The sequence below is a fragment of the Macrotis lagotis genome, chromosome 7 (genome assembly GCF_037893015.1).
Source record: "Macrotis lagotis isolate mMagLag1 chromosome 7, bilby.v1.9.chrom.fasta, whole genome shotgun sequence".
Lineage (NCBI taxonomy): Eukaryota > Metazoa > Chordata > Mammalia > Peramelemorphia > Peramelidae > Macrotis > Macrotis lagotis.
Genome location: NC_133664.1, coordinates 201,687,906 through 201,711,438, shown reverse-complemented (window position 1 = coordinate 201,711,438; position 23,533 = coordinate 201,687,906). Strand labels below are relative to the sequence as shown.

At 37.8% G+C, this 23,533-nt stretch overlaps 1 protein-coding gene across 2 annotated transcripts; it reads left to right on the top strand.

Moving 5' to 3' along the window:
* Positions 1 to 1,488: 1,488 nt before the first annotated feature.
* LOC141493332 (complement C1r subcomponent-like protein) lies at positions 1,489 to 22,954 on the top strand. Of its 2 annotated transcripts, XM_074194529.1 has the most exons (5): positions 1,489 to 1,633; positions 9,613 to 9,681; positions 10,457 to 10,612; positions 10,732 to 10,806; positions 17,996 to 22,954. In XM_074194529.1, the coding sequence occupies exons 2-5, from the start codon at positions 9,624 to 9,626 to the stop codon at positions 18,763 to 18,765; spliced, it is 1,059 nt and encodes a 352-aa protein (XP_074050630.1). In that variant the 5' UTR covers positions 1,489 to 1,633; positions 9,613 to 9,623; the 3' UTR covers positions 18,766 to 22,954. The 2 variants fall into 2 exon arrangements, with proteins under 2 accessions (XP_074050630.1, XP_074050631.1); XM_074194530.1 differs by lacking the exon at positions 10,732 to 10,806 and having other exon boundaries at positions 1,493 to 1,633; positions 17,996 to 22,952.
* The last annotated feature ends 579 nt before the right edge of the window (positions 22,955 to 23,533 follow it).

Here is a 23,533-nt window from a genome sequence, read left to right as displayed (position 1 = left end):
GTAATGACATAGATAAAGAGTACTGAAGTCAGAAAGACTGGAGTTCAAATTAGTAGCTATGTGACCTTGTACAAGTCACTTAATGTCTGTTTGCCTCAGTTTTTTCAACTGTAAAATGGAGATAATAAAAATATCTCTCTCTACCTTTCAGTGTTGTTGAGAAGTCTAAATGAGATAATATTTGTAAAACACTTGGCACAGTAAGTACCTTCCAAATGCTGGCAAAAATAGTCTACTATCTAATTAAACCTTACACATCATCATGTCCTTGAGGGCAGGGATTTTTTTTTCAATTTTTGTTTTTTATTTCGTGGCTGGAAGAATTTTATCCACCAGAGTCTTTCTTTTTCCAAAATCCTCTACTCCTGTTGCAGGTATAAGTATCGATTGAGTCAATCAATCAATATATTCCATCTCATTTAAAATGAGTGAAAAGATGTTATGTTCAGATAGCTTTAAGTTGAAAAAACAGCCACATTATTCGCAAAATGTGAACAAGCCTGTACATCAACAGGATCATACCCTGTGGAGCTTGTATGAAATCAGGAGGTTATTTTGGAATTTGAGTTTTGAGTGTTGGGAAGGTCACAGACCCATCTAAATTCTTTTTGACTGATTACATCAAAGCAATTTTGGATCTCAAAGTCAGTGGGACAGTAAGTATGTATTTAAGTGTCTGGTGACATAGCTCAGCATCCCCCCACACTCAAATCTAATTCATATGTATTTCATGGCATCACCTCCTTAATGTCATGGTCTTCTTCGAAAAAAGGAAGGACAAAAATCAGCATCATTAAGTGTGCCAGCACTGTGGGGGCTTGAATTGATGGTAGTAATTTCTCCCTCTTTTCTTTCCAAACCCTTAGAAAAAAATACCTTAGGGTACCCCTAGAGGGCAGTGAGGAGATGCAATTTACCTGGCTCTGAAAGAATGAGGTCAGAAATATTCATCACATTTGTTGAAGTAAAGAACAATCCCCCTACTCTCATTTTTCAAATAGATCCCTGAAGGAAGGGAATAAGAGAACCACTCATAGAAGAAAAGCAAGCCAGTAGAGACAAAAAAGACAAAAGCTGAAAGAAACTCAAAAGAGACAGAGGAGGGATCAGTCAGATGTGAGTCACTTAAATTTTCCTCTGTCTTCTCCCTTAGCATCGTAGCTCAGCTTCAAGTTTGATAATATTGACAAAATAAGGAAGAAAAAAAGAAATTTACATGCCGACCATATAATATATTTAAAAGAAATACAAATTGTACAGATTTGCAGTTTCGGGTGCAATGATATTTTTATTACTATAATATAGAAATGTTTCTTTTATTCCATAAATTAAAAACAAAATGAACGCAAATTTAAAAGAGAAGATTGACCATTTCTTAGATTGCTCTATGCCCAAAATGAAATAAAAAATACTAATCCAAGTCTTGTTATTTCATTTATTCCAACAGCAGGTGTCGCCTTTTGCAGATATTTGGAAAAAGAGAACTTGACCTAGCACGGAACTCATTTCCAGTAATTCTCCAGTCCTAGCCTGGTCCCATCTCCTCTTCTATTGCCAGAGGCGAACAAATTCACTTGCTGCAGCCTACGGAGCAATCCAGCGAAGACTACCTTATAACTTGGATATACGAGATGTGAGTGAGCTGGGAGAAGTGGTAGGGGAGGTGAGCTGGAGGTAATCCCATGGAAAAGAAATGGAAAAACCCAGAGAGGACTATTAGACTTTCTTGGTGATCTCTGGAGTAGAAAGCCCTGAACTGAGGACTCAGGCAGGGGTAGTAAAGACCTATCCCAGAAACTCCATCTCCCAACCTGATTCTTAAGTGATATCTGCTCCTTTGGGAACACTTTACAAGTCTATACAGTGTATCTCCCTCCCCTCTGCACCATCCAGTGACTTTGCCTGAAGCTGAGGCCCCTGGATTTTCCTAGCTATATCTTGATGTCCAGGAAAAAGCATGGTGGGCAGTTTTTAGGACTTGGCAGGAAAGGTTCCTCCTTTAGAATTATTGCCTGGTTAGTGACACTTTCACTGTACCAGAAGGAGTCCTAGCAACCTGGGTTCCTTTTCTGGTATTTGCCTTCAAATTTAAGATAGGGGAAAGGGATACATAGGATCCAAGATTTAAAGCTAGGAAATGATCTGACAAATTGAGTTAGTTTTACAGAAGAAAAAACTAAGACACAGTGAGAAAAAATAATTTGCCCAACATCATCAATCAACAAGCATTAAGTATTTACTGGTCAGCTGCTGTGCTAAGGGCTAGAGAATAAACAAACAAACAAATAAATAAATAAATAAATAAATGAGTATATTTCCCTGGTCTCAAGGAGCTTATAGTCCATCAAGGGAAGCAACATGTATATATGGAAGCATATGCAGAGAAAATACAAAGCAAATATGTGTTTGAAAAAATGCAAGATACTTGGAGGGAGGGAGAACCACTAGGAGAGGTGTGAAAGGAGTGAGGAATCCTCAGAGGTAGGTTGAGGAGGGGGTGTAGAAAGGGCATTCTAATCATGGGCTAATTAAAAAGGCATAAGGATAGGACATGGAGTGGTTTGTGAGAGAAAAAGAAAGAAAGCCAGTTTGACTGGACCATAGAATATGAAAGGAGTTTTTTTATAATAAGGCTGGGAAGATCATTTGAAATAAGACTGTAAGAACTTTAAATGCCATCTGGAGGAATTTATTTATTTTACTCTAGACTCAATAGGGAGTTGATTAATTTAGAACAAGGAGCTCTCAAACTTTTTGGAGATCTGATGAAGTTTATAACCCTCTTTTCAGGATAATGTTCCCCCTCCCAAGCTTTTAAATCTTTGTTTTTGTTACATTTTGAGTTCCATATTGTCTCCTTCCCAACCCTACACTAGAGAAGGCTAATATTTAACATAGATATATATGGGAAACCATACAGTACATACTTCCATATATATCCTTTCTCTAGAGGCAGAAAGCATCTTTTTTCTTAGGTCCTTTGTAGTTGATTTGAATATTCATATTCCTCAGAATAGCTTAATCATTCACAGTTACTCTTTGAATAATATTGCTGTTACTTTATACAATATTCTCTTGATTCTGCTCATTTTGTTCTGCATTATTTCAAGCAAGTCTTTCTGTGTTTTTCTAAAAACTAATTAAGTCATAGTGGCATTTTATCACAATCATACAACACAATTTATTCAACCATTGATAGGCATCTGCTCAATTTCTAGTTCTTTGCCAATATAGAGAGCTGCTATATGTTAGAACCTGTATGTTCCTTTTTCCCTGATTACCTAGGGAAATAAACCTAATAGTGGAATAGCTGGGTCAAAAGGTAAACACAATTTTATAACTCTTTGGGCATAATTTCAGATTGAATCAGTTCACAGTTCCAACAATAGTATATTAATGTGGGTGCAGGTAGGTGGTACAATGGATAGAGCACCAGCCCTAGAGTCAGGAGTACCTGAGTTCAAATCAAATCTGGCCTTGGACACTTAATAATTGCCTAGCTGTGTGGCCTTGGGCAAGTCTCTTAACCCCATTGTCTTGCAAAAACCAAACAAGCCAAAAAAAAAAAAGAATAGTGTATTAATGTCCCAATTTTTCCAGAGAATAATTTTTAAATCCATAAAATATTCATAGGATTACAAAGGAAACCAATTATATTGAACTAGCTATTAAAACATTTTATTTAGAAATTTATGGAAGCCAGGTCAAGACCCCCTGATTTAGAGATATTTGACCACATCTATACTTAAGGAAAATCATACTGACATCTGTGTGGAGGACAGATTATCATGGGGAGAGACTTGAGGCAGGGAGATCAATTAGGTGGCCATTACAATAGTCCAGGCAAGTAGTAATGGGACCTTGAAATAAGGTGGTAGAGAAGGGGTCAAATGAGGCATATATTGTGAAGGTAGAAAGGGTAAAATTTGGCAATTGAGTGTCTGTTATCAGGTGACAGAAAGTGAGGAATGGAGGATAACCTGGTTAAAAACCTAGAAGACCAATGCCAGAATGATGATGCCTTCAATAGGGAAAGAGAATAAGTACTTTATAAACATTATCTCATTTGATCCTCACAACAACTTTGTGAGATGGGCGCTGTTATTATCACCTTTTTATAGCTGAGGAATGAGTCTTCTTTTTTTTTTTTTTGGTTTGTGCAAGGGGTTAAGTGATTTGCCCCAGGCCACACAGCTAAGCAAGTATTAAGTGTATGAGGCTAAATTTGAACTCAGATCCTCCTGAGTCGGTACTCTATCCTCTGCACCACCTAGCTGCCCCCTAGTTGAGGAAAGATTCAGAAAAGACAGGAAATCTCAGTAGAGGGGAAGGTTTGGGAGAACAAATAACAGAACTAATCATATGACAGTCTGCCTCTAAATAATCCACAATTACCTTTTCCATTAAATCATCTGTCTCTCCTGAATCTACAGCCTCATGGTCATACCCATCTGAAGATTGGAAGGAGACTCAGAGAAGAACAGCTGGAAGAGATCTTAGTGTTTCTTAAGTCCAGCCCCTTAGTTTACAGATGAGGAAACTGAGGCATAGATGAGGTTTAGTGAATGTTTGAGGCACTACCCACTATGTACTCAGCTGCCTCAGGGATAGCCAGACAGAATCCTGACATCAGAATTGGTGGAAACATAGAAACTAGATGGAAACATAGTAAGATTGCTGAAAGAAACCCACTTGTTGCAAAAATAACTCCTGAGTGTTGCATTAGGAACTGCCTGATCACCTCTATTAAGAAAGAGTGAGGAGGTTTTGGTCAGGATGTTGTTTCTTCACATCGATACCCAGGAGCAGAAGAAATAGAGGATCTATGTGGGGTATTGGTATCTCCATTACCCTGTCAAGGAAGGAATTACTTCACTGGAGTCAGATTTACCAAGAAAGAGCTATATTCCAATGTTCACCTTACCTTTAAATTCTTCTTATTTCTTTATTCTTCCTAACTATAATCTGAAAGAATTTAATTTCTTTTATAGGGCAGGGACATTTTTGGTTTTGTCTTTATACACCCAGTGCCAAGAACAATTCCTGGAATGTAGGAGGTACTTAATAAATGTTTGATACAATAGATAAGATGGTAAGGATTCAAAGCCATCTTCCTAAATGAGAGGCTAGAAAAAAATTATTTACTAATTTTAACTTTGGAGTCTAAGACAGATCCCTTCACAAGGTTAAAAGGCACATATACTTCAGCTATGATTTGGTGATGGCCATTATGTGAAATATTATAGTTATATGTGCAAGCTTTAGCCTTAATATAGTGTCCTGGTAGGAGTCCTGGGTACTATGATGCCTGTAACTTTGGAGAGAGAAATGGAGCTATGTTAAATAGAACTCTTATTTACAGTAAGGTGATGCATGGAGCCAGATCTAGAGTGAAGAAAATCAGTTGGGTTGGGATGTGATGAAAAGACAACTCACTACAAAGGATCTGAAGCATGATCCCTTATGTTACATATGTCTTGGTCTAGCTCTTATACTGGACTTGGGGGGAAATAGAAAAAAATTTGCAGTCTTAGAAAGATTTTATTTATTTTGAGTTTTTACAATTTTTTCCCTAATCTTGTTTCCCTCCCCCCACCCCCCACAAAAGGGAGTCTGTTAGTTTTTACATTGTTTCCATGGTATACACTGATCTAAGTTGAATATGATGAGAGAGAAATCATATCCTTCAGGAAGAAAAATAAAGTATAAGAGATAGCAAAATTACATAATAAGATAATGGGATTTTTTTCCTAAATTAAAGGTAATAGTCCTTGGTCTTTGTTCAAACTCCACAGTTCTTTCTCTGGATACAGATGGTATTCTCCATTGCAGACAGCCCCAAATTATCCCTGATGGTTGCACTAATGGAATGAGTGAGTCCATTAAGGTTGATCATCGCTCCGATGTTGCTGTTAGGGTGTACAGTGTTTTTCTGGTTCTGCCTATCTCACTCAGCATCAGTTCATGCAAATCACTCCAGGCTTCCCTGAATTCCCAAACTCCTGGTTTCTAAAGAACAATAGTGTTCCATGATACATATATACCAATTTGTTAAGCCATTTCCCAATGGAAGGACATTTACTTGATTTCCAATTCTTTGCCACCACAAACAGGGCTGCTATGAATATTTTTGTACAAATGATGTTTTTACCCTTTTTCATAATCTCGTCAGGGTATAGACCCAGCAGTGGTATTATAGCAAAAATATTTTGAAAACATGGTTCAGAGATAGGAAATGAGAGACCAAAGATTTGTAGATTCTCCTAAATAGTTAACCTATCATGAATATTTTATTTGAGAAAAAAATTGAGAAGTACTAGACAAACATCATAAGCACTTAAACATCAATATGAAAAATGAAACTGATTCTATTCTAAGAGTCAAGAAATGACAGGTTACAGATTAGGAAGCTGTTTCTGAATCAACTATTTGTATACAGTTATACCCTAAACTTGTTAGAACAAAAATCAAAAGCAATACTAAATTTAAAAAAAGAACAAAAATAAAAAGATGTGACATTCAGTTAAGGCAGCTCAAACTGACATATTTAAAGCAACCTTTTGGTACCAAAAAAAATAGGAAATGGATTTAAAAAACAGACATCAGTATAGAATTTCAACACTTCCTAAGGAAGTTTTAACTAATATATAGTAATTACCACAACACAGATACCAAAAGAGACTAGAAACAACCTTAGTAAATAAAAACTTGTTCTTATTAAGTTGAGAAATATTCTTGCTAAGAGTTGAATGTTGAACTTGGAGTCAGGAAAACCTGCTAGTTATCTGTGTGACCAAGGTAAATCACGGAACTTTTTAGAGCCTCAGTTCTAATTGCTTTATGAGGTTGTTATAAGAATCAAATAAGATATTGCATGTTTGTAAAAGTTTTACAGACCTTTAAATTCAATATTGTTATAAGGAGCAGATATTATTAAACCATAAACTTGTCATCAAAATCTTCCAGAGAAAAAGAGTGGGAAATTATAAGTAGCATTACTTTGTAAAATAATAAGAAGTTGTAGAAGAATAAACAAGTTTGAAGGAAGCTTGGCAAGAGACCTAGTTAAGCCATATCATCTCAATTGTATTTAAGAGAGTAATTGTAAAGAAAACAAGAACAGGAGCAGCTAGATGGTGCAATAGACAGAGCACTAGCCCTAGAGTCAGGAGGACCTGAGTTTGAATCTAGCCTCAGACACTTAATAATTAACCTAGCGTGTGACCTTGGGCAAGTCCCTATTGCCTTAAATAAATTTTAAAAAACTGAATGCATTGAAAAGTTATTGGGTTTATTGTAGAGATTTTTGTTCAGGTACAATTTTTATCTGAAATACCTTTCAACTTTTGGTATCTGTGATTCTGAGAAGAGAGATTCTTGGAACATTGGGTGACCTTCTAAAGAGAAATAAGGACAAGATTATAATAATAACTATAATATTAAATTATTAAATAATTTAACAATATAAATAAAATTATATTAAATGATAATATTAAATAGGTAAAGCACTTACTATTTTTCAAACTCACATTTGGTCCTCATAGCAATCCAGGGAGGCAGGGGCAATTATCATACCCATTTTACAGATGAGAAAACTGAAGGAAATAAAAATTAAGTGACTTGCCCAGGATCACACAGCTATTAAGTATCTGAGACTAGATTTGAACTTGGGTCTTCCTGGTTCTAGTGCTCTACCTACCATGCCATCCACTTAACTGTCTAGTGACAAAGTGTGGATGGGAAAACTCCCACTGATGAGATATGACAGATCCATTGGGGGGTTACTAAGGACATTGAAATCTATTGGGAGGAGAATGCCCACAGATGAAATTATGAATCCCTGAACTTGGAGTCAGAAGACCTGCTAGTTAGGAATTAATTTCAAAATGAATCTTCACTATAAAATTTTACCTGAGACTGACTTCTCCAAACCTAGTAATTTGTAGGCTGAAGGAAAAAAAAAATCACTGACTATAAATCTAAGATTACATACTTAAGAAGGCAAGCCCACTGCTAAAGCTATCATAATGATACATTTCAAATATAACTAAATGATCATTGAATTAATTATATGTTTTTAAAACATCCTGTTGTTTTGAGAACTAATGCTCCCCTCTATTACAACAAATAATAAAAAGCTGGCATAATCTCATAAGGCATCAGCTCAAGAAGGGACTTTAAATATAATCCAATGCAAGGTTTTATTTTACAGTTGTGGAAACTGAGACCTTGAAAGGTACCTAAGGTCACAGAGTTATTACTATGACTTGGATGCTTTAACTCTTTTTTGTTTTGAGGGGTTTTTTCCCACTGCACCTCAGTAACTCATATATAGACTAATATTATGTTCACAGAGTAGATTAAAATGATCACAGGATCATAGATTAGAAGGAATCAGAAAATCCAACCCCCTCATTTTACAGACAAGGAAAATGCATGCCATAGAGCTTAAGTGGTTTTCCCAAGATCAAGTGGCAAGAGACTGAATTTAAATCTATGTCCTCTGACTCTAAATAACATGCTGCAGGAGATATATAGGTAATCAGGCTTTAGCTGATGGGAAAATTTCCTAGCATTTAAGTCATATTAATATTTCATAAGGAAAACTTAATGTTTGAACCTCATAAACCCATATATGTAGATTTATTTTCTTTATGAGATGGAGTATCTTGTTGATGTAACCCATGGGAGTGTGTCTATGTGTCTGGGTGTGTCTGGGTGTTGGGATGGGAGGAAGATAGAGGAGTTATAAAGGCATTTGTTCTTGCTTTTAGAAGAAAAGCAATTGTTGGGGAAACCAACAATACACTAATTGGTATTGGAAACTTATTTCTAGATTTTTTTTTTTGCAAGGCAATGGGGTTAAGTGGCTTGCCCAAGGCCACACAGCTAGGTAATTATTAAGTGTCTGAGGCAGCATTTGAACTCAGGAACTCCTGACTCCATGGTTGGTGCTCTATCCACTGCGCCACCTAGCTGCTCCTGGAAACTTATTTCTTAATATATTTCTGATTAAAATATGCTGTGTGCTCTATACTCCAGGGTGGAAATTTCTGAAATTAGTTAAACAGGATGGTGAGGAAAGAAAGTTACTGGTAGAGTCTTCTATTTTGAGTTGTTGTTGGATACTTATTTTTGATATTGGAGGAATTCAGGAGCAGGCTGAAAAGAGAAAAGTTATCAATACAGCTCAAGTGGCATTCTGAGCACCTGATGATGGTCAGATGATTTTGGAATCAGAAGTAGGTCAGACAGATAAAAGAGTGTATGGAAAGTATACAATTATTGGTCTAATATTGAGCCTTCATACCACTCCAAATAATTTCCAGGTAGATGAAGTAGCTGAGCCTAAGGGAATGCTGATCAACTGAAGAGAGAGACCTATGTAGTGAAGTGTACCATGTCATCCAGAAAGTGTCTTGTAACCAACATGAAACTAAGATTTTCCTCTTAGGCTTAAACCATCCCCCCTTTTTCTTCTTTCCTCTTCCTCTTTTCATTTTTCAATAAGTTGAATCTATATGATCCAGTTTGGTGGGGAACTGGGATTTGTAGGAAGCCAGAGGGATTTTATATCCTAGCGGAAGAGAATAAAGTTGCCTTTCTCCACAGTCTTCTCCAGTATGGAAAACTGGTCTGCCATTTTCTTCAAGAGCTTCCTGGTCTACTATCAAATTATGGGTAAGCATCTATCACATGAGGGTTGTAAAGAAAGTATACCCTTTACCACAAAACAGTCTGAATGTAACTAGTTATATCTGAACCTGGAGCAAAATTAGTCAAGGAAGGCAACAATTCAAAGAATATAAACTGAAGGCAGATGCTATCTCTTAGGGAGAAGGGATGGTCTGTCTTATGAGAGATCAACTTTTTTTTTGGTTTGTTTTTACAAGGCATTGATGTTAAGTGACTTGAACAAGGTCACACAGCTAAGTATTAAGTATCTGAGACCGAATTTGAACTCAGGTCCTCCTGACTCCAGGGCCAGTACTCTATCCACAGTGCTATCTAGCTGCCCCTGAGAAATCAACCTCTGTCCCTGAAGAGTTTAGGAAGAAGATAAAACTGGGAGAGAGAGAGGCACCATGGCAACGGGATACTGGAAATAATAAGTAGATCCATTATGCTATTTTAGTCAGGCGACCCAGAAGTGAAGCACAGAGACTAGTCACCTTGAAGAGGAAATTCAACCCCTTTCTCCAAATGTTGGTAGACTGAAGCAAAATCCTGTTCATTTGGGGCTCTACTGGAATTAGGATACCTGGTCTAAGTAATGTGCAGTTATAACTAACTCTCAAAAGAGAGCTCAGTAGCTAGAGATCTGGTATAAGTTCAAAAGTCAAGGAGATCTTAACAGAGGAATGTTGGTGGAAGATCCTCAGTGTGACTTAAAAAGGAAATTCTTTGTGAGAGGGGCTAAAGTAAGAGCTTATGAGTCCTTTTTTTTTTCCTATAGTCATGATCTGCAGTCTTCCCCCAAATCTGTCCTATGGTGATTTTGAATCTGGTACCAGACCTGAAGAAGATATTGAACAAGATAAGATCTCTTACCCATGTCATGAGCTGTATTACAAGACAGTGTCTGCCAAGGACAGTAAACAGTCTTTATCTGGTAAGGAATCAGTCACAGATTTATCCAGACCCCCCAAGAAAAGTACCTTCTGTGTATGAGTCTCTCCCACCCTCCAAATTATAAACACCTTAGTTTATCTCTTTATGTTGTCCCCTAAGGAACATTCAGTGGCTTAACCCAGAGCATATGTAAAGATAGAAAAGGAAATGGGAAGATTCCTCAACATTCACCTGGTAAGCAGAGCCCACAACAGCCTTGTCTTCAATGCTCTCCACATCCCCTTCACCCCATATTAACCCTCAAACACTGAGTCAGCATGCAATAATTAAAGAAAAAATATTTAAGGTCTCCACTTAGCTTAATGTCTGACACATAATAAGCCCTTAAATGCTTGTTATTTTGACTAAGAAGGGATTGACAACTTCAGATGACCACTTTATGTAACCCCAAGCAAATCCCTTTACTTTACAGAACTTTGGTTTATGAGATTTACCTGTAAAATGAGAGATTGGGCTAGAATACAGTTGCTAATATGATCTCTTAAAATCCTCTTCCCTACCCTCTGGTTCTTATATTCTTTGTATCTGTAAAAGAAAAGAAATAAACAAAGGAAAAAGGAATGAAATAGGAAACAATATAACAAGAATTAGAGCTAAAAAGGGTGACTAAACCATTCTTACCCATGGTGTAGTAGATAAAGCACCGGCCTTGGAGTCAGGAGTACCTGGGTTCAAATCCGGTCTCAGACACTTAATAATTACCTAGCTGTGTGGCCTTGGGCAAGCCACTTAACCCCATTGCCTTGCAAAAAAAAAACCCTAAAAGAAATTATTCTTTTTACATATATAGAAATTGTACTATCTCCAATTTGCAAATGATGAGGCTGAGAGTCAGGGAGGTAAGTTTATTTTCCCCAATTAACATATGTGGGTGGGGAATGAAATTCAGGTATTTTTCACTCTTACATAGAAAGTAACCAACAGGGGCGACTAGGTGGTGTAGTGGATAAAGCACCGGCCTTGGAGTCAGGAGTACCTGGGTTCAAATCCGGTCTCAGACACTTAATAATTACCTAGCTGTGTGGCCTTGGACAAGACACTTAACCCTATTTGCCTTGCAAAAACCTAAAAAAAAAAAAAAAATACCAACCCACACCTGAAAGGGGATCCCCAAGTCATGTCCAACTTTTCATAATCCCATTTGCAACTTTCTTGACAAAGACACTGGAGTAGTGTGCCATTTGCTTCTCCAGTTCATTTTACAGATGAGGAAACTGAGGCAAGCAGGATGAAATGATTTGCCCAGGATCAAATAGCTACTAAGTGTGTAAAACTGAATTTGAGCTTACATCTTACTGACTTCAGGGCCCATACTCTGTCCACTGTGCCACTTGGCTGCTCCAGATCCCCACTATAACAAATCTGATATGTAGTGATATATATAGTACCTTAGTCTCTACTTGAAGACCAGCAATCAGGTGTATGCTGAACCAAATCAGAAAAACTGGTGGGGGGTGGCATCAATTAAAGTTTTCCTGTAAACAATTAAACTTCAGAAATTAGCAAATGCTGCAAATCAGGGCTTGATTTATTGTTTTGTTGATTATTTGGAGAGAAAGTTAATGGTGCAGATTAACCTTTAAAATGTGCCCTACTTGTAATTAAACATTAAACCAGCAAATTTCTGACTCCTATGCACCAGAGAAAGGAAAAACAAGGTCTTGCTGACAAAAAGAAGAAAGGGGGGGGGGGGCGGCTAGGTGGCTAGGTGGCTAGGTGGCTAGGTGGCGTAGTGGATAAAGCACCGGCCTTGGAGTCAGGAGCACCTGGGTTCAAATCCAGTCTCAGACACTTACTAATTACCTAGCTGTGTGGCCTTGGACAAACCACTTAACCCCATTTGCCTTGCAAAAACCTTAAAAAAAAAAGATGAAAGGGAGTCCTGTCTTTAGATTAACCTTAAAACCAGGTGAGGGAGAAAAGGTCTCCTAGAAAGAGAAGGCCAATGGTGCAATTAGATGCCAGGACCTTACTGGAGTCAAGAGGACCCAAGTTCGAATCCAGCCTCTGATACTTACTTAGCTGTTTGACCTTGGGCAAGTCACTTAACCCCATTGCTTTGAGAGAGGGGGGAGTCTAAGAGAAAGAGACAGGAGCAGATTGTGTAATATATAAATAATTATAGATAATTTTAGGACCTAAGACATCATTTAGTAGGACTTTAACAGATGAGTAAACTTGTGACAGCTCACTTCAATTAGTGACATCACAGCCCTAACTGGCATTTCTAAACCTGTAACTATTGCAAACCCTAAGTAGCAAGGAAGTATCAAAGTCAGGAGGGGAATAGAAACATTATCTTGTGGCAGGAGGCAGAGACATCTATTTTACTGAGCAAGCTGCCCTTCTACTTATCCTAGGAATCAAGCTTTTTGTCAACTTCCTCACTATTTCTCATGGACTAGTGCAGGAATCAGCAAATGTGACCCTTGGACTTTGACCTGCAACATGTTGATTGCATTTTAAATGTTAAAAAAAACCTTTTCCAAAAATAGGCAAAAGGCCTCTCCTATCATTTGCCACCCCCACCCCACCCCCACCCCCAGTGAGTGGATAGAGAGCTAACCCTGGACTTGGGGTGACCTGGCTGTTTTACCCTGGGCAATTTCTCTTTACCACTTGGCAACCAGAAGTTGCTGATCTACACTGGAAGTTTTCTCATTTGGAGCTTTCTATTCCAATGAAATTACAGATCTGGATTCTTCTTTCCCTCCCCAAGCCACTTTGCAATTCTTGATAACTAAGGGCTAAATTCAGTTGTCTGGTCTTGGATTTGTTGTCCCAGAAACCTGACTTGGGAAGTAAAGGGGAGGTGGGGAGTATCAATCTTTACATCACACAGATACATGATTTGGGCAAGGGGGCTGAAAAGGGACTTGAAGTCAATCCCACCAAGACATTCAAAGTATCATGTAAGAACTAAAAGAGTCCTCGGGGATCATCAATTTTATAGGAACTGAGACACCAGAGTTGGGAGTGACTTGTCCTAAAGGAATGGATTTTCATTCAGCTCTTACTGAAATGGAATGGAATCAAATAGAAGCCAACTAGCATGGTATACAATGTCGTGGAGCCAGCTGATCAGGGAACTAACTGTTAAATTTTCAGTATGAATATTTACACATAGAAAATCAACAAATGCCATCATTCAGAACTTAATATATTGTTTTGATGATTGTTTAGACTTAAGAAAGTGATAGAGGAAAATGTTAATCATACAAATTAAACTTAAAAAATGCATTCTAAGTAATGATTACCCTATGTCATTAGAAAGAGCACTGGCATTGGTGGACTCTCGTTCAAATCCTGCCTCTGACATTCTTTTGGAACCTGAAGCAAGTCACTTAATCACCCTGGGCCTCATCTTCTTCCCCTGTAAAATGAGTGGGCTGTTTTAGATGGCAGGTCCCTAATAAGAATTTAGGATCCCTAAAAGAGTTGCTAACTTTCTCTCACCTTTGCTGCCAACTACACTTTCAACCTTGGCTCTAAACATCAAGAAAGTTGGAGAAAATGGGGTTGAAAGAGAAGGTGACAGATAAAGAATTGTGGAGTTTGAACAAAGTTCAAGGACTATTTCCTTTAATTTAGGGAAAAAACTGCTATCTTACTGTCTGATCTTGTTATCTCTTATATTTTATGTTTCTTCTTTAAGGATATGATTTCTCCCTCATCACAGTCAATTTGGATCAATGTACAACATCAAAACAATGTAAAGACTGACAAATTACTTTCTGTGGGGGGTAGGGGAGGGAAGTAAGATTGGGGGAAAAATTGTAAAACTCAAAATAAATAAAATTTTTAATTAAAGAAAACAATGCTAAAAAAAGGAAAGAGAAGGTGAAAATTCAGGGAAGTGACAAAGGTTCTGGCAATAGGGAGGCGGGGATATTACAAAGGCACATACACCCCCTACTGCAGAAGAAGAGGTGCTAGTTCCATCATCCAACAACAACCTTCTCCCCTCTGGGATAATCATCATCCCTGGATTGCCCTATCCCAAGAAAATAATTATACTTCAAGGGGCCTTTGGATCAATGCTTATGACTCATTAAACAAAAGATCCCATCCCTAGACTGGTCCAGAGCTTGAGTCATACCAACTCTGATAGCCTTGGCCTCTGTACAATAATCTCATGGGGAAAAAAGAATCTAGCTACTTCCCACCAGACACAGCTTCCTACTCCCATCCCCACCAATTCTTCCCTAATTCTACCCTATGAAACCAAACAGATCTTTCTTCTCTATAATCGTCCTTTTCATACTGAAGATAGCTATAATTTCCTTCTGAATTTTTCTTTTCTCCCAGCTGCCCTTACCTTCTTGTTTGTGTCCTCTACTCTACCCTCTGCTTTAGGCAATTGTCTCATCTTCTACACTCATTCCATTAATTCTGCTATGGAAGTAAGGGAGTCAGCATTTGAAACCAGGTCTTCTCTATGATTCTGTACACAGAGGCCTCTTGATGCATTGCTTCCTGTCCTCATATATACACAAAATGCCCTTTAGAATGTGTTGGTTCAATGTCATTGTGACTTTGGTATAAATACTTAAGATATCAGGAACAATATCTAACAATTTATGTAGGGTTTACAAAGCATTTTACAGATCTCATTTGATGTTCACAACTAACTGCCTTGTAAATTAAGTGTTATCCCCACTTTACAGATAAAGAAAATAAGCCTGAAAAGGGATTAAGCATTTATATAGTTCCTACTGTGAATCTGTCACTGTGCTAAATGCTTTACAAATATGATTGAATTCGATCTATTATTATTCATGTTTACAGATAAAGAAACTAAAGCAGACAGAAATTAAGTGACTTGCCAAGTCTTGAGGGATAGATGAGATGGAATCATCTCTAACATCTTCTCAACCTTGCTGCCTTGTTCTCAACTCAGCACACTATCTACTGAGCCACCAGCTGCCTCTGAGTAGATTTAAGAAACTTGCCTGGTGTTCAAGACAGGATTGGAACTTGGGTCTCCTTGACACTATGCCAACTAGCTGCTAGGAGGAAAGGCAAATCTTTAGGCAGACATGTAAAACTTGATGTTCAAGTGGGCATGCAGTCCACTAAACTTCAAGGTGAAGGCCAGAACCAAATAAAATGCAAATGAAAAATATTTAACAGAAGAAATAAAAATTCAGTACACCACAGATGATGTTTTCTAAGTAAATATAAATACCTTCAAGGTCTTCTCTCTATCTCATTTTTGATACCACTGAATAAGGTACAATAAGATTTATTCTCTCCCTAACCTTTGCTCCCAGAGTAGAGCAGTTGACTGTACCTCTGTCTGCTACTAACCCTACTAACCAGAAATATGTTATGCCTTAGTCACTTCTTCCGAAAGAGGCACAAGTTTTTATTAGCATAACATTTACATATTAAGTAGTTAATCAAATTTTACTTCTAGGGTTGTTAATACAGAGAATTCCATGAGAGTTGTTCCACAAATTTTGCAGAACTTAAATAGTAATTGGTCAACTAGACTGATATTTTCCAACCAAAACATAACCCATGTCTCAAAACTTTCAGTGAATTGACCTATTCCACCACTTATAGGAAATCTCACCCAAGGAAATTCTCTCCCCTTGATCAGCCTCTACTCTGAAACTTTGAAGGTTGTTTGGGTCACCCAACCTGTATGTATCACAGAAAAGATTAGAAACCAAGTTTCTATCCATTAGGCCATGGCTACCTTTCAAAACTACAGTATAATTCATCTTAAAATATTGTTGCTGTTTTGTTTTTAATATTACCTCAGTTTTCCCCTTTATACTTCCCCCTACCCAAGGAGCCATCCTTTATATATTTTTTAAAATTTTTTCATTGAGAAAAGTTTTAAAAAGTCATTAACTACATAGATGCATAGTACAGCAAAAAAAAAAATCTCACATTGCCTATTTCTGAAAATTCTGTCTCTCATGGAGTTCAATTTCTAAATTTTCTATTTCAGATTGTTCCAACCCTCAGGTTCTCAGGGACTCAAAGGACAAGAACCAAGAGGAGGGAGACAAGGGTGGGAGAAATAGGATGCAGGAGGAAAATGCAGTTGATTTTTTAGGTTTATAGATTTTGAAGAAGATCCTTTGTAGTAAAAGATTTTAAAAAACATTAAAAATAAGATTTGATTCAATAATGGTTGACAGAATGACAATTAGGAAGCACTGAACCAGACTGTGATCCCAGATTGGGGTGGGGTTGAAAGATCTGAGATAGGACCTTTGGAAGAGTTTTCCTTTCAAGATTTAAAAAATTCTACTGAGGATGAAAACAGTGACAGAGGGACATAGCAGGGGAATGTCAAGTAGGGTGAAGGAGAAGAAATTCATACAAAACTCTGACTAAGCAGTCCTACATAATTCAAGAATCGCCCCTGGGCGGCTAGGTGGTACAGTGGATAGAGCACCAGCCCTGGAGTCAGGAGTAGCAGAGTTCAAATCCAGCCTCAGACACTTAATAATTACCTAGCTGTGTGGCCTTTGGCAAGCCACTTAACTCCATTGCCTTGCAAAAAGTAAAAAAAAAAAAAAAAAAAAAAAAAAAAAAAATCACCCTTCCCAACCCTAAAAAAGTCACTTCTACTCAGATGCCTAAAATCTCTTCATTATATTTCAATTCCTCTGATTTAAGGTCCTTTCTTTTAAAATGCCAATATTCACTGAGAGGGGAACCCAACTTATCACTAATACCTCTAAACAAATGAATTGCTAATCACTTTCCTTTGAAACTGGAGAGACTCCCAAGGTAATATGAGCCAGGTAGAGAGGATGGATGAATACATACTGAAAAGGAGGGGAAAAGACCACATAGGAGACAAATCAATATTCTTCATCCTTCATCATTTTGCTCAAAATGCCAAAAGGCAAGATCCCAATGATCCCAAGAAAGAAGGAAGCATTAAGAGAAAAATAGGCACAGTTATTAGAGCTTTCATTTCATTAGTATAGGAAACTAATGGATTTGTTGTTAGGTTGGAACCTCTTTTCAATTCATAATCTCAGAAAGTTGCCTCAAGAATTGAGAGAATAAATGCCAGATTATCTGGAGGCAGCAGGACAGTTTTCTGTCTTCCTTGCCCTGCTTCTTCTTATAACATGTGATTAATTCCAAAATAAGGACTCAATTCACTTATCTGTAACAAAAAGATTTTTGTCTACAATTTTTTATTATTTGCCTTGTTACCTGTTGTAGACTCAAGATTTACACCTGTCTCAAACAGTTATTTTCATGAACCTCAGCCTTAGCAGTATAGCTGTGTAACCCTCCTTACATGGTGGACAATTCACCATGGAAATAAACCATTGATTATGATGATATAAATGATATTCTCCTCCTTCTCTCTCTCGACTTCCAGTGTGTGGACAATCATCCACTCCTATTGACCAGGACCAAGGGACTCTTGGTGTATCCAAAGCAAAGCTGGGAAATTTCCCATGGCAGGCACTTACCTTCAACTACGGACGTGGAGGAGGAGCCCTTCTTGGTGATCGTTGGATCCTTACAGCTGCTCATACCATCTACCCAAAGGACAGCTTCTTTCAGAAGAACAAGAATGTGAATGTTTTCCTAGGACATACAGACATAGAGGAGATCATAAAACTGGGGTCTCATTCTGTCCGGAGGGTCATTGTGCACCCAGACTACCACCAAGAAGAGTCAAACAACTTTGAGGGTGATATTGCACTATTGGAATTAGAGAACAGTGTCCCCCTGAGCCCCAATGTCCTCCCCATCTGTTTGCCAGACAATGAGACACTCTATGGTAGTGGCTTAATGGGTTTTGTCAGTGGCTTTGGTATGGAACAGGGTCTGCTGGTTAATCAACTGAAATATGTGCATCTGCCCATTGCCAAGCGAGAGGCTTGTGAGACCTGGCTTCTGGAGAAAAATAGAACTGAGGTGTTTTCTTCTAATATGTTCTGTGCTGGAGACAGTACTCTAAAGCAAGATGCCTGCCAAGGGGACAGTGGAGGAGTCTTTGCAGTATGGGACAACACTACAGAACGCTGGGTGGCCACCGGAATTGTATCCTGGGGCATTGACTGCCACAAAGGTTATGGCTTCTACACCAAGGTCCTCAATTATGTGGGCTGGCTCAAGGGCATAATGGAAGGTGTGGCCTGAGCCCCTGAAGTTGCACCAGTGTTGGTTCAGAAATCACCATAGGGCTGAGGTGCTCAAAGGATGGTTTCAGTGAGTCTTCAGAGTAAAAACTACTTTCATATTAACACCAAGTCATTTTAATTCTAATATGATAAATAGCGATGGATATAACTCACATAAACAAAAGTTATTTGAGGTCCTCAATAATTTTGAAGAGTGTAAAAGATGCTGAAACCAAAAACTTTGAGAACCACTACTATAGGGAAAGAAAATCTCTTTGATAGATTACAATTGCTTCTCAAGCAGCACACATATTAACATGACTGATCCAGAACCCAAAGGTGTAAAATGAATTATCTTCTCCCCTGTTTCCATCTACCTCCAGTAACTAACACATATCTGAGAAGTGAATAGTATTTTGTAGCCTCTTTCCTCCCATTACCCTGCCTCCCTCCATCAATGTCCTCTCCCATTCGTTATTTTTTCTTTTTTTAATTTAATTTTTTGCTACATTTCAAGTTCTAAACAATCTCCCTCCCCTCCCTACATTAGAGAAGGCCACCACATAATACAGATTTATAAACATATGTAAAACTATACTATGCATTCATCAATTTATCTGTTCATTCTCTGGAAGTGGATAGCATCTTCCTTCATAGGTCCTTTATTGTTTCATTTGTTCTTGACCTCTTTTTAATTCCTGTTTCATGTTAACACTGTAGAAACCAAACAATTCCCAATGACCCAGGCTCCTAGTTTCCATTGAGAATTGCTGGTGCAAGCACTATTACTTTTAACTTAGGAGAAAAAACTGATATCTTATACTTTATTTTTTCTTCCTTAAGGATATGATTTCTCTCATACCTTTCAATTTGGATCATTGTATACCATGTAAACAATATAAAAACCAGCAAATTGCCTTCTGGGGGGGGGGGCGGGGAGGTAAGCAAGATTAGGGGGAAAATTGTAAAACTCAAAATAAATAAAATTTTTTTTTAGATTTTTTTTTTCAAGGCAGTGGGTTTAAGTGGCTTGCCCAAGGCCACATGGCTAGGTAATTAGTAAGTGTCTGAGGTCGGATTTGAACCCAGGTACAACTGATTCCAAGGCTGGTGCTCTATTCACTGCACCACCTAGCTGCCCCCTACGCCACCTAGCCACCCCAATAAAATCTTTAAAATGAAAAAAACTTTTCATAAATCAAAAGAAAAGAAAAAAAGAATTGCTGGTGCCATCCATATCCAAAGAAAAAACTATGGAGCCTGAATGCAGAGCAAAACATACTATATTCACTTTTGTAAATTTATTTTATATTTTTCTTTCTTTCTCATGGTTTCCCTCCTTTAGTTCTAATTCTTCTTTCACACCATGACTAATATGGAAATAGGTTAAAAATAACTGTACATGTACAACTTACATCAGATTGTTCTCATGGGAATGGAGGAAGGAAGAGAGGGTGGTAGAACAATGTGGAACTCAAAAGTTTCCAAAAAGATAAATGTTGAAAACTATCTTTATATGTAATTGGAAAAATAAAAATTCTAAAAAGTAAATTGAATTCAATATATTCACCCCTCCCCACAAAAAAAAAAGAATTAGAGACTCCCCCCCTCCCCCCGCCCCAACTCAGACAAGAGAAGGGTAGGTCAATCTTTTCCTTATTCTCCAATAACATTTAAAAAAAAACTCACATTAAAAGCTCATAATACTTTCCCCTACTACTTAATGCTACTCTCATTCTACCATAGACCCCAATTCTTCTTTCCTGGTCACTCCCTACCCCTCTCTTTCTTTGAGGATTTCAGCATTAACTGAACCATATTCATAAAATCATAAATTTAGAGTTACAAGCTACTAAGCCTCCTTCTTTTACAAATAGAAAAACTAAGATCCAGAGAAGGCGAATGATTCCAAGAGCAGGCAGGTAGCAGCTGGGATTCACCCCAAAATTATCTGTTTCCAAATCAAAATTTATTTCCACTCTGTTATGCTGTATATATGAGACTTATAAATACATTCTCTTGTCTCTGAGAATTTATCAGGTAAAAGAAGAATTTATGATTGGAGACAGAGAGGATCAAGGGAGGTAAAAATAGATTATTTTGAATACATGAAGTTAAAAAAACTTTTGTACAAATAAAATTAATGCAGCCAAAAGTAAAAGGAAAACAAGATATGGTGGGGGGGAAACTTTATAATAAATTTCTCTGATAAAGGTCTCATTTATCAATTATGTAGAGAACTGAGTCAAATTTATAAAAAGAGCCATTCCTCAGTTGATAAAGTCAAAGGAAATGAAGAAGCAGTTCTCAGAAGAAAAAAATCAAAGCTATCAAGAGTCACACAAAAATGCTCTAGATCACTCCTGATTAGAGAAATGCAAATTAAATCAATTCTTGGGGAAGGGAGTATCCAGGGAAGAAGAATTGGGTTCTGGTACCACTTCATGCCTATCACATTGATGACAAAAAAGAAAATGACAAATGATGGAGAGAATGTGGGAAAATTGGAACATTATACAAACTAATTTAACCATTCTGGAGAAGAATTTGGAATTATGCTCAAGGGGTTATAAAACTGCAAATGGTACCACTACTCAGTCTATAGTCACAAGAAATCTAAAAAATAGGGGAAAGATCCTATTGTACAAAAATATTTATAGCAACTCTTTTTTGTGGTTGCAAAGAATTAGAAGGGGAATAGAGGAGTAGCTGAACACATTATGATATATTATTGTGATAAGATACTATTGTGCTATAAGAAATGATAAGCAGAACAGTTTCAGAAAAACCTGGGAAGACATAAACTCATGCAAGATGAAGTGAGTAGAACTCATAGAACATTATTTATGCACAGGAACAGTAATATTATAAAAATGATCAACTGTAAAGACTTGGTTACTCTAATTAAAACATTGATCCAAAACAATTCCAAAGGAGGCATGAGATGAAAAATGCTATCCACTTCCAGAGAGTGAACTGATGAATTCTAAATGTAGATTGATGCATGTTTTCTTCATTTTTCAATTTTTATTTTGTTTTTTTGCAACATGACTAATCTGAAAATGTTGCATGATGTCACATGTATGAGCCCAACCAATTGTTTACCTTCAAGAAGGAAGGAGTAAAAGGGAGGAAGATAATTTGGCACTTGAACTGTTAAAAAAAAAAAGTAATGTAAAACATTTTTACATGTAATTCAGAAATATTTAACAAAAGTAATAAAAGTATTTTCTAAAAAAGAACATCAGTATGTTATACAGAAATTCTGGATAATGGTTAAACTGAACTGTGGTTAAATAGCATAGCATTTTTTGTACTTTTACATGAGGATGGGAGTTTTGACTCCAATGCACCTAATCTCTGAAAATTAATAAATGAGCATACCCAACCATTCTGAAGAACAATTTGGAACTATGCCAAGTCTATAAAACTGTGTGCCCCCTTTGACTCAATGGTACCACTATCATTGGTCTGGATCCAGAAGAGATAAAAGAAAAGGTGTTTTTCTTTCCATATAACATAACAGAAAAAACACTGACTCTGGATTCAAATCTCACCTCTACCTGTATACTGGGGAAGTCCTTTAACTTCCCTGGACCTCCGTGTCATCATCTATAGAATTAAGGGATTGGATTTTGGACTTAGAAATCATCTCTGAGATCCCTTCTAGCCCTATGATCATTTCTTTTAACCCAGTAAATGATTTATGCAGTTATGTTACCCACATCAACTTTTGAATACCTACGTAGAATAAAAGCAAAGACTTTGCTTTTTTACATTAATCATCCTGTTCTCTAAGTCAGCAAAATAAATTAAAAAGACCTGAGTTCTTCCTCTTTATGCTATTTGCTGTAATCCTTAGACATTCATCCAGAAGACCCTACAGATCTCAGTTTCATGATTCCTTTCAGGAAAAAATAACCTCAGTTCACCAGTAAGGAAATAACCTTGCACTTGCAATCACAAAGCATTGCCCCACTTCTGAGATCTCCAGCAAGGTAATCCTTCTCTCAGATCCCAAACTGAGTCCAGTTATCCCAAGGATAATGACTGAAGTTTAGGGACAATAGCTCTTTCTTCTCCATTCCCAGGCCCTCATTTCCCCCATTGCCTCCCTTCACCAACCATCCTAGTCTTCAAATTTCTCCACTTTTATCCCTTCCTCCTATAGAGTTTCTAGTGACCTTTTTAAAAAAAAAATACTCCTGGTTCCAGGGCCAGCACTCTATACACTGCACCACCTAGCCACCCTCTAGTGACCTTCTTAAGACTTATTTTTCAAAGATGGCGACAAGAGCAGATCATGTCTTAGGCGCTCTCTCATAAATCTTCGAAACTAAGGACTTTAACTAACTTTTTGAGAGACAGAAGCCACAGAGGGACCTAGTGAGGCAGTTCTCCTACTCAAGGTAACCTGGAAAAGAACAGAAAGTATCTGCTCCCCGGAGGTGGAGGGGCGGCCTGCAAGAGGGGTGGCCCACCAGAGTGAAAGAACTTCAGCCTCCTGGGGACAGCCCCAGGGTGCTGGGAGCCGCAGCTCCCAGCAGCAGGGGAGTCTCCTGAGCTATGCCCGGGGGAGCACCAGACACAAATTGGGGAAACCTCTGCCAAAGTGAGCACGTGAAGCCCAGCCCTCAGGGCACATGGCAAGGAGTATGGCCACTGCATTCCAGATCCAGGAAACATAAGCAGTCAGAGCCTGTAAGCAGGGGCCCACAGGGCATGAGCCCATTGAGCTGAGGGAGGGGAGTGAAGAGAGACTGCCCAGCTCTGTCATCTGCCCCTGG

Coding starts and splice junctions, on each gene's coding strand:
- LOC141493332 (XM_074194529.1), top strand. CDS start 9,624: ATGGAAAACTGGTCTGCCATTTTCTTCAAGAGCTTCCTGGTCTACTAT. Junction 9,682..10,456: donor GGTCTACTATCAAATTATGG/GTAAGCATCTAT, acceptor TTTTTCCTATAG/TCATGATCTGCAGTCTTCCC. Junction 10,807..17,995: donor GATTCCTCAACATTCACCTG/GTAAGCAGAGCC, acceptor CTCGACTTCCAG/TGTGTGGACAATCATCCACT.